General features: G+C 40.6%; 1 protein-coding gene across 1 annotated transcript; it reads right to left on the minus strand.

Moving 5' to 3' along the window:
- Nucleotides 1–2,004: 2,004 nt before the first annotated feature.
- Nucleotides 2,005–9,123, minus strand: LOC104418632 (extra-large guanine nucleotide-binding protein 1). Its single transcript, XM_018863017.2, has 8 exons — nucleotides 7,514–9,123; nucleotides 7,277–7,414; nucleotides 7,088–7,192; nucleotides 6,833–7,018; nucleotides 5,602–5,782; nucleotides 4,484–4,716; nucleotides 3,315–3,478; nucleotides 2,005–2,947 (listed from the first exon to the last, which is right to left on the minus strand). The coding sequence occupies exons 1-8, from the start codon at nucleotides 8,726–8,728 to the stop codon at nucleotides 2,353–2,355; spliced, it is 2,817 nt and encodes a 938-aa protein (XP_018718562.2). The 5' UTR covers nucleotides 8,729–9,123; the 3' UTR covers nucleotides 2,005–2,352.
- Nucleotides 9,124–11,328: the final 2,205 nt, after the last annotated feature.

An 11,328-nucleotide genomic window follows, 5' to 3' on the forward strand; every position in this document is an offset into this window, starting at 1 on the left:
AAACTGAAAAAATTTACCTCTCATTTCCTAGGATCAATTTCTAAAACAAGTCATTTTCTTTTTTTCTTTTTTCTTCTTTTTCCTCATTTATGACGGGCAACAAGCCAAAGACAAGCCAAAGATAAGATCTAGCAACCTCAACATGACTAGATGAGGTCGAGCCTTGACATGGCTAGAAGAGGTCAACCTCATCATGGTCAGGTGAAGCGGACCTTACGAAGGGCGATGAGGCCCCCCCGACCTGTGAGGTTGTCAACTCTCATCTTTGGCTAGTTACCAACCATTGCCAAGGCTCATCAACTGACTAGAGGAGAAAAAAGAAACAGAGAGGAAAAGTAGAAAAATCTCATAAAATTATTAAAGAATTAAAAGAAATTATACGTTATAAAAAAAAAATTGTGGATTGTATCAAACATATTTATGTTCTTTTTCTATTATGGGAATAGAAATTTTATACAATTAGGGCGTGCATGGTTGTGTTTTTATTTTGGCTAGTTACCAACCATTGCCAAGGCTCATCGACTGACTAGAGGAGAAAAAAGAAACAAAGAGGAAAAGTAGAAAAATCTCATAAAATTATTAAAGAATTAAAAGAAATTATACGTTATAAAAAAAATTGTGGATTGTATCAAACATATTTATGTTCTTTTTCTATTATGGGAATAGAAATTTTATACAATTAGGGCGTGCATGATTGTGTTTTTATTTTCTGTTTATGAACAAAAATTTTGTTTTTTTGTTCCCGGGAACAAAAAAAAGAACAAAAACGCGTTTATTTGCATTTTGTTCAAAATCTATTTTTTTGTTCCCAGAACAAAATTGGAACAGAAATAAGAAACAAAAAAAAAGGTTATTTTTTTTGTTTCAGAAACACTTTTGAAGAACGAATTCTCTCTCCTTTCTTTTCTTATCTTTTCTTCTTCTTCTTTTTTCTTTGGCTAGTCGCCGGCCTCGGCCATAGCCGGCGACCGACCATCAAGGGCCAGCGACGCTCGACCTTGCCGGATCTAGGCGAGGCCAAGCTCGCCCAACCAAGGCGAGGCCGAGCCTCGCTGGCGTGGGCAACACTCGGCCTCGCCTTGGGTGGGCGAGCTCGGGCTCGCCCCTCCGGTGAGCCTCGCCGTGGTGGCGAGGCAAATGCGGCCGTCGGCCAATCGCCGGTCTCGATATGGCCAGCGACGGTCAAAAGAAGAAAAAAATAAAAAATAAAAAATAAAGAAAAATAAGAAAAATAAAATAAAAATATTTAAAAATTCAAAGAAACAAAAAAAAAAGAATATAAATTTACCAAACGTATTTCTATTCATTTTTTATTCCCAAAACAAATTTACCAAACACGTCTTTTGATAAAAAATTATTCCCGAAATGAAATAGTTTTTTTTTTTATTTACGTTCTAGAACAATTTTGAACATAAACACAAACAAACGCACCCTTACTAAACCACGTTTAAATGCTCAGAAACTCATCCAGGAAACATAAATAGAAAAAAATAAAATTCCAATAAGAAATTGTTCTCTCAAATGGAAACTCTTTCAAACACGCCCTTAGAGATGTCCTCAGCTTTGGTCGCCCATTCCCTGCTCTTTTCCTTACCCAAAAAAGGCTTATCGATAGCCCCCTCGCATTGGCCCACCATAGAAAACAAATCAGTTCATGGTTCTAAAACATCATTTAATAGATCCCATGACATCTTGACGAGCTGCTCAAATTCGAACAGATTCTCTACGGTATGGACAGTTCACTGCAGTTCAGTTCAACTAGCCGAAGCTCGTGTGCCTGCAACGGCTGGTAGTTGCTTGTCCATACGATCGTGCTTCTGATCAGGCAGCACGAGCAAATAACTTTCCGAGAAAAATCTATGGTGCAAGAGGTGACTGGATAGGTCCCGTATAGAATCCGGGCCATCGGGTCTGAAGCCAGCACGTCATCTGCCGGATCGGTTTCAAAAGCCGTAACCGAGTACCTGTTAAGCCGGATAAACCGATACACCAAGAAAGCGGGACTACAAAACACAAGCTATGTGATACATTTCCAAACTATATTGCATTCAATTAATTCACATCGCGGAACAAATCTCGCAAAGCTACTCAAGATAGAGAAAAAGAAAAGGCATTAAACATTCCCGCCACAACTCAAACATCACCACACCTTCCTTGCGAATTCCACAAACAAGCCTAAGTTTGCGGTGCATTCCAAACTCTCATAGAAATGGCCTCCATTCCGTCAATCACAATAGGTCGAAGAAAAGACTCCCGTCTTAAAATTTACAGCACGTTATATGTACATTACCTACAGTAATGCCCGCTCGGAGGTTCAATTTACACGCTTTCCCCCCGGTATGAATGCCTGCACTAAGAGCTCCCCTCCATGCTGTACATCGAGTATTCACTCAAGCTGAAGTTCGCTCTCTCCTCTTCCCACTTCAAAATCTCCCTCGCATACTTTAGAGCCGCATCAACGCTGCCACGCTCCAATCCCTTCACCAAGGCAACATATAAGTTCCGACCTGTGAGTGAGGCATAAAGCCGTTTGAACTTCACCGCCACATAGTGGAAGCCCAGCTGACCGAGCGTCGGGCTGTAATTAATGCTGTTGCTGTTGCTGTTGCTCCTGCTGTTGCTGTGATGGCGGCTGACAAGAGGGTGGAAGTCATCGAACCACTCACACTCGGTTAGCGGGACCTGTTCTATCTTCTTCTCAAAGAGATCAAACTTTGTTAGGATTAGAAGGAAATCCATCTGGTCAAAAGTTGGGTGAGTGACAATGCTCTCAAAGAATCTCTGGCTCATTATCATGTTGTTCATCAAGGACCCATTTGCATCGGGAGTACACTTATTGTAGTCGGTTAAGGCAACACAGAAGGTGACTAGACCAACGTCTTCAAACATGTCTAGCCACTTGCAGTTTTCTCCAAGGCCTCTCGCGTTCACTCTGATTAGTTGGTACCTGTGAAAACGTTGAGGGGCAAAAAAAGAGAATGTTAAAGTGCTTGAGATCCAACACGCTAGACATGGTGAGAAGGTAGAGAACAGGATGAATCATGACTCTTACTAGGCAAAGATACTTGAATTCTATGTCGAGACTGATTATATAATTGGATTCACCTTGGCAAAACTGCTAAAGTCGAACATTTAATTCGCTAGTGGAGCAGTGATCTTTAGGTTCTTCTAAAAATAAAGTTCAATGGCAAAGTGATCATTGGAGCAGTGACCTTTAGGTTCTTCTAAAAATAAAGCTTTAGTAATGCCTGGAAGAGGACTAAACAATATACAGGAGCTGCAACTACAATGGAGGTTAACAAGATGGTACCAACCTAAGCATAGAATCATGCTGATCCATTGAATCGGTACAGTCATCAGAATCAGACTGGGGAAACGAGAAGTCCACACAAGCAAGTCCATTTGATGACATCACACCTTCAGAATACAGAATATCCGTATCTGAGGGATCATAATCCAACCTCAGAATGTCAACAGCCTGAACAGAAAGGAAAAGGCATTACAAAAGAAAAGGCTAACTGGTAGCCGTACAGTAATAAAATGTGGGGTATGTAGTGTGGAATAGCAAACTCGACAAGCTTAAGGTCACCTTACTCAGGGTTAATCACAAGCTAGATCACCGTCAAATCATATAAAAGCAGTGACCATAGCGACTGACACTGCTTTAGAGCTTCACATAATTGGAAAAAAAATGAGACTCAAAGTATGCATTGTCTTGGACTTGACTTGATCATTTTTCACAATATTTATTGTCTCTTTTCTTCATATCGAGAGCCTACTTATTCCCTTGCGGTATGTTTGATCCAGAGTGAAATTCACGTTCCTTTCCTCTATTGGTTCTGTTTTTCTGGGGGGTGGAAGCCCATGTCATCATCTGTTGAAAAGTTACTATTCCCTTCCCAACTTGTGCACATTTCCCAAATTCTTTTATATCTCTTTAATATAATTTTTATTTTTATAAGGATATAATCAATATCTTGGAATCACTTCCTTGTCACTTTTAACTTGAACCCAAATTTCCTTTTTTTTTCAAATGAAAAGGAATAGCCAATGAAATACTCATTCAACTATTTGTCCATTCTGCCACTCACTCAACTCCGTCTCCATCTATTACTTACCCCAAATATAAGCGAATAGCATCTCAGTGTGACAAACTTCCTTGTTTCTACTTTCTACCATCATGATCTTGCAGACGTTGCTATTAATTTGAAGCAAGCAAGGAAAAGCCAGCCCAATTATGTCAAAAGAAGCAAGAAAAAATGGAGAATCGCATATTCAACAGGAGAATTTCTTTCTTCCATGAATCCCCATAGAAATTGAGCATAATCACAATTAGTAGCACACAACTCTCTACTCGAAAATACATGAAAGAGCGTAATCTAGTTTTGCTGTTAATAGAAACAGAAAGAGCACAATCAGTGTTCTTACAAATCCATGCTTTATATGAAAGTTTTTCACACAGGGAAAGAAAACATCATCTTACCCGCTCTAAAAAGTAGTTGGCTACAGTAGGTAGCGTTTCCAGCTCATTTTTTCGGCTGTAAGTGACCTGAATGGCGGGATCATTCCATAACTCCTCCACAAGTGGGGCATATTCACGTGTGGCAGCCGGAAAAATAGCTTCCAGATTGCCCGACACCATGGTTTTTAGCATCCAGTCTGAAAAGGCTTTCAGGCGTGGTCCAATGGAATATATTGACTTTTCCTCTTGATGTTCTGCCATAATGAGATTGACCAAGTTAATAACTGCCATATTTGAGTCACATTCAGTGACGAGGACAATTTGCATTTGAAGACAAAAAATTTCTTATGCCAATACTATTGCAACCAGTTATTGTTGTTAGTTTGCAGATACAGTAGGAATACATGATATGAGTGACATTTAATTATACATAATTCAAGTGAGCTATCTATAATTCCTTAATTTCTTTCTCTCAGTCCACAATAGATTGCGAGTCACAACAACAGCAGCCCCGAATCTTTGTTTTGAGTCAAACAACCGACCTTCTGTACATCTATTTGGTCCTGTACGTCCTTCTATTTCTTATTGTCTTTTAATAGTCATTAGGCACTTACAAGTGACCTTGATACTAGAGAGAGACCGCAAAAACTTCCAAGTTTTAATCAGAAATACGCAATTACTGGATATACAAGTGAGGATTTGCATAGGAGTAAAACCATGTCATTATGACAATCTCTAATTCTGCTTTTAGAATCCTCGTGGGATAAAACAGAGGTCATCTCCATACACAGATCACATATTCATAGAGACTCTCTTACTTGAGCTAGCCATGAACTACAGACCAAGTCTCAAAAGGATACTCGAGAGTTGCTATTTAATGTGGCTAATATCTTGTCTATTAAATGATGAACCCGTTCTCAACCTATGGGGAACTTCTCATAAGCCCATCACGTTACTCCCACAGTCCTAGGCTTGATATCACGACTTTTTCACATTTACGACTCAGCAATCCAAAATATTCAAAAACATAAGCCCATCATATTATTTTTAGGACATGTTTCACGTGTACAGACCAACCTCCTCTATCATTACATAAAACAGCTAAAGGCAAGGAAAAGAGAAGTACATCAAACAATCACCTATATGATCGTTGCCACCAGAAGAATGGTTTTTCCTCATGTGAGACAAACTTTCCTCTTCAAAACGTTCACGGCCTTCAAGAAGTATCCCGAGATAGGTATATACGTTACCCTGAATAGTGATCTTCAAATTTTCACGCTCTTCAGGTGAGAAAGGGACATCATCATAGAGAAGTTTAACCTGGAGTGGACATAAGCTCATTTTTATTATCCAAAGGCAGCCTTCAATCAATCTTAACTAGTTGAAAAAATAAAATAAAAAAACGACAGAGCATAAGTCTATAATCTCTCAAATTTTATTACTATGACTCAAAGCATTAGCTTTACAACATTTTCAGGTTAAAAAAATAAAGGAAGCAGAGCAAAAATGTTGCTGAGAACCTAAACACCTAGTGAGACGCCGCAAAAGCAAGGTTTAGCAATTAGATGCCATGTTTTATTATCATAGCAAATGATATCCATATTAACTGTACAAGATTATCTAAAGATGAGAAGACTTCAATCTGGTCTCTCAAGGCCAAAATACAAAATTGATATTCTCCAATCTTATCCAAAAGTACACTCACCAAGCACTCTGCTTCCTGCATGCTGAAATTAATAAATGCACATTTTTCCTTGGTTTGAAACTTCCATGTTGTGTGCACAGACCATGCTACTAATAGAAGATGTAGAATTCCCTATGACACACTCTGAAGTAATGGAAAGAAGTCTGAAGATCCGATGTATTTAAAGAAAGTCAACCTCTTCATAAATGTCACAATGAAGCATGGTGGGAGGAATAGGGTGTGTCTTAAAGGAATTGAGATTCTGCTTTCAATAGACTAGCAAGTTGTCAAGTCCTTAGCTTGATCTGTTTCATAAATGATCTTCTGACTACTGCATCGTTTTTCCATTTCTTATTTCAACCTCATAAACTTTACACCACTGTTGAATCATATATATATTGAGCCAACTTACCTCTCTTCTAGTTTAACAGAAACCATAAGCACGATCATGTGATGTGACACGTGATATAGACTAAAAGCAGGGACTCTGGCCCAAGGCTTTCACTATGATACGCTGGCATATTTCAATATTTCACAAGCATGGACTCTGAAACAGCTTGTGATTCCATATGTATACAATCGCAGAGCTCTCTCTGAGAGTCTTCAAGAGCAAGAGTTACGTCATCAAGTACAACTGTATGCGTGCCAACATCATTAATTTTGCATGCTTGGATGGGAAAAATTACCTGCTTGAATATTGTACTAGTTCCAGATCCACTATTTCCAACTAAAAGAATCTTCTGAAGCATTCTCTGCCCAACATAGTCGGGAACACTTCTGCTCAGTAGGCTGTTCGATTCTTCCACATAAGAACCAGAAGATTTAGAAGGCACTGGAAGTGACAAGAAAGCGCATAATAGCTTTGTCCCAGCCTGAAGAAACATTTAGTTTAGCAATCTCTTAAAGAAGAAAACATAAAAGTACGCCCCAAAGAATGTTACCTTGCCCCAGATATAACCTTTCGTATTCTTTTGTCCCTCTTCCTGGTACGATCCATCCTCATTCACCCAAAAGTGAGGGTTACCAGCACACTGAACTCCAGCCAACTGCATTATTCAAAATTCATTTCCTAAAATCATACTCTCAAATTAGTGTCTTCAGAATGATTCCGAGAAGTGAGATGATGTAACCTGCAACATTCTGAGTTCCACTTTTGTGATCTCTCTACCATTTATGAACACTTGGGTATTTCCGTTGCTAGCATTCTGCAAAATTGGACCCCCAACGTGGAGATGGGGACTGATTATCTGGGAAGGCTTCTCTCCCTCCTGTTATAGTCACCAGGATGCATTATCCGTTACAGACCGTTGATTTAAAAAAATAAGAGGGAAAAAAAATGGAAAGATCTTCTGAGAAACGATGTTCACCTTTCCCCATAATCCAGATACTTTATCATACCAATAATTCCCAGGTTTTAACTTCTTCGGCGGGCTTGGACAAGTCTGTAGCATTAGCAGCTCCTCCGGGCAAAGAGGTTTCCCATTTACAAACACATACTCTGAAGGTAACTGATTTGCTTCACACAACTTCTCGGCCTTCATAATTTGCCTGACCTCTAAATCGTTAAGCAACCGTTTAAGCATTCGAGAGCACTTACCCAAATTCGGTCGCTTAGACTCATCAATAGGAAAGCCAATGCAAGAAACACATTTCCTCCCTTCCGGCATTGACCCCATTGCTCTAAGCACACAATTACTGCAATATTTTGCATCACAAACAAGGCAAACCTCCTTTTCAGTAAACCGGTTCCCTTTAAAGCATCGATAGCAAGATCCTTTCTTTCCTTTACTTTGAGGTTGTCTCTTGGCACGAACAACTTCTTGTTCCTCCCTGCTAAACTCCTCTTCAAGACCACCATCCGATTCGAGGTCATTAAACGTCACAACAGGGTTTCTTCTAAGATCAGGAGTAGACTCGGTACAATCCCCAGTCTTCCGAGAAGATGGGCACTCTAAACAAACTCTAAATGCCCGAGAGCTTTCCCCCGATTTGTCGAAACTATCACAAAACTCTATGGTGCTACAACTCTGCGCCCCATTAAACAACTCCTGCGAATGCTCGTGGCTTAACGACGACGACTCCAAACCGTGCGAACTACTCACGACATCAGACAACTCTCCAGACAAACAGTTGCCGTTAGAGAACTCCAGCGCCCCCGAGCTACTCAACTCACCCGACGACTTGCCCCCGCCCCTCGGCCCCGGCGCAATTATTCCCGACGCCACGGGCGACACCGCGATCTCCGAGGCCGAATCGAGCTCCTTCGACGCGCGCTCCCGGCTGTTCTCGATGACCGAAGTGGGCGAGACCGTGGAATTCGAGGCGCCCAGCTCTCGGGAGCGCTTCTTGGCCAAAGGGTCGGCAGCGGCGGCCGCGATGGGCTGCACGACGGGGAGCGCGAGCTTCTCGGCGATGGAGACCTGCGCGACCACGGCGGCGACGGGGATTTGCTTGAGGTTGATGGGGACGGCCCGGGGGAGATCCCGGCTCACGGGGGGACCCTCGTACTCCAATGCGAACGAGTACTGCTGGTTGGCCGACCCGTCTTCCCCGGGCGGGAAAGGGGTACCCACTTTGGCCATTCCGACAAGAACCCTAGATTCGACGAGAACCCAACCAGCGAGCGGGCACCAAAACCAGACAGCGTACGAAAAGACGCCGCCTTTCTCTTCCGGGTTCTCGGATCACATATTGCGGAAGCTGCCGGGAAAAGGGGACGGCGACGTCGCTCCCCAGTCGTTCCGCCGCCGGAAGCGGACGGCGGGAAGCGGCGGAGCTGGGCAAGAGGCGACGAGGGACTCGGAGCGAAAAGGCGGAGAAGACGACGGGGAAATGGGCAGCGAAAAGGCGGGCCGCAAGATGGGATTTTTCCTTCTTTCTTTGTCGCGTTCGGAGAGCGACGGAGAGAGAAGCGGCCGGAGAGAGGAGACACCAGTGTCCGGCGAGAGGCGGCGGAGGGGGGTGGCGGGGGGCGGGCGGGCGGGGGCGGCGGCGGCGGGCGGGGGTGACGGTCGGGGGTGGGTGGCGTGTCTGGAGAGAAGGGAAATGGGGAAAAGGCGTTTGGGAAGGTGAGAGAAAAGGACAGCCGAAGAAAACCGGGCTGCTGCTTGCTGTGGTGGGAAGTGAGAATCTGTCGCTTGTTTACTTTTTTTCTTTTTTCTTTTTTTTTTTTTTTGCCCCCACCTTATGATATATATATATATATTTTTTTTTTTTTTCCATTTTCCGTTATTTCTGTTTAATAATTTTTCTAATAATGATATTATTATCCTGAATATCCACTTCCTGTACGCCAAGTTAGCAGTGGGCCCCAGTGTGTTCTTTTCTTTTCTTTCTTTTTTTGTCTTTTCGCCCCGTGTTTCTTTTTGGCGATCGGGAAATTCGGTTGAAATTAAAGGGGTTTTTGATCGTTTACCCTTTTTCTCCGTGTTTAGAGGAAGTCGGTAATTTAAACTTTATTTATTTTACGAAAAATAAACAATATGCAAAATCATTTTCACAATAGTGATCTCTGGTATTGCTCAAAATAATTAATCGATAAAATATATTTTCATTATCCCTAACACTTTATATACGAATATTCTGCTAAACCGTCGAATTTTCGATATTTAGCCATCAAGTTTTGCTCAACCCTAGCTCTAACTTGATCGAGCACCAACATTTATTGGAGCTCGGCTAGAGTTGAAAATCAAAATTATCAAACTCAGCCCAATTATAACAGAGTTATATATGAATTCAAACTGAGACCTCCAGTTTGATAGGCTCGAGAACATCTTTCCCATGTGATTGTATACGATTGTTAATTATGTAGATTGAATGACTTATGCGCCTTGTTGGGAATGTCAAATATTTTGGAAAAAAAAAAAACAGAAATTTGATTGGGGCCAGGAGCTTGGCGAACTTGAACTCAACTTGCCTAGATACTCAATTAATTGATGAGTCGAGTCCAAGTAGCTTGGCTTGGTTTCACCCTTATCTAAGACCCCTTTTCATTGTGCTTCTTACTTTATAGATCTTATTAAGGAATTCCCCTAAAATACTTATCAACCATGTTTACTTAGGAACGGTTTGATTTTCAACACAAAGAATATATTGTCTCATATCATGGGTGGGATTTGCACCTCGAACGTTATGATGTAATTAGTTCGATTTTTGTTCAAAATGACCTTTTGAGGATGGAAATTAGAAAAAGAGATACCACTTCTCACAAAATTTTATGAATTTCAACGCGAATAACCTATCTTCATATTTATTAAGGCAAATCAGATTTGGCAAAAATATAGCTTGAGATATTACTTGATTGTAAAATAGAGTGGGAGATAATCTAGCATATAAACTAGGCGGGGTAATGTTTCAATGACATAAAATAAGACTCCATTCATTTCACAAAAATTGAATGATTTGAAAAATATTTCTCTAAAATTAATTTCTTTTGTTATTTAAATTATTGACAACAATTTATATCTAAATATTTTCATTGACAACGAAAGTACTTTTCACTCATCTTATTTTTATAAGCGATAGAAGTCATCATTTTCAAGGTATTATTTCTCAAATCAATCATTTTTTTTTCCAAACAAATGCGTCCTGAAATGAGAGTGACCTTAGTGATTTATTTTGGGTTCCTCTTAAGGAAGCATTGATGTAGAAATTGGACCACCGGAATTTTTTTTTTTTCTCTCCTGTACTTAAAACAGCTTTTGGGCCCTTTTTCCTGCCCTGTTCTTGTTAAGAGCCTTAGTACATCACAGTGAGAATGTGGCGTCCTTGAAAGCACGGGCAGCCCGTGATCGATTGTATCTTTTTGATTCACTGTGGGGTCGGACTTTGCATTGAAGGGGGAAAAATATTCAAAAGCTTTTATTTCAAAAAAAGGAAAAAACTCGTATTTTTATGCAATATAGGCATACCTATACTTGATTTTTTTTTCTTCAAGTGAACCAAATTATACACGCATAAAAGGTGAACTGTATTGTACTCGGGAATAGTTACTTTAATTTTAAAATTATTTTATACATGGACCATCATTTGTAAGCTCAATATAGGATCATTTCATTTCGCCTTTACTAAATAATATTGGTGTGGTTTCTCATTAGATGACATGAATTAGTAATAAAAGTTCAATTACATGATATGACATTTCAATAAGATCTTATACTTTAAATAGTCATATAATGAAATG

Source organism: Eucalyptus grandis, chromosome 9 (assembly GCF_016545825.1).
Source record: "Eucalyptus grandis isolate ANBG69807.140 chromosome 9, ASM1654582v1, whole genome shotgun sequence".
Taxonomy (NCBI): domain Eukaryota; kingdom Viridiplantae; phylum Streptophyta; class Magnoliopsida; order Myrtales; family Myrtaceae; genus Eucalyptus; species Eucalyptus grandis.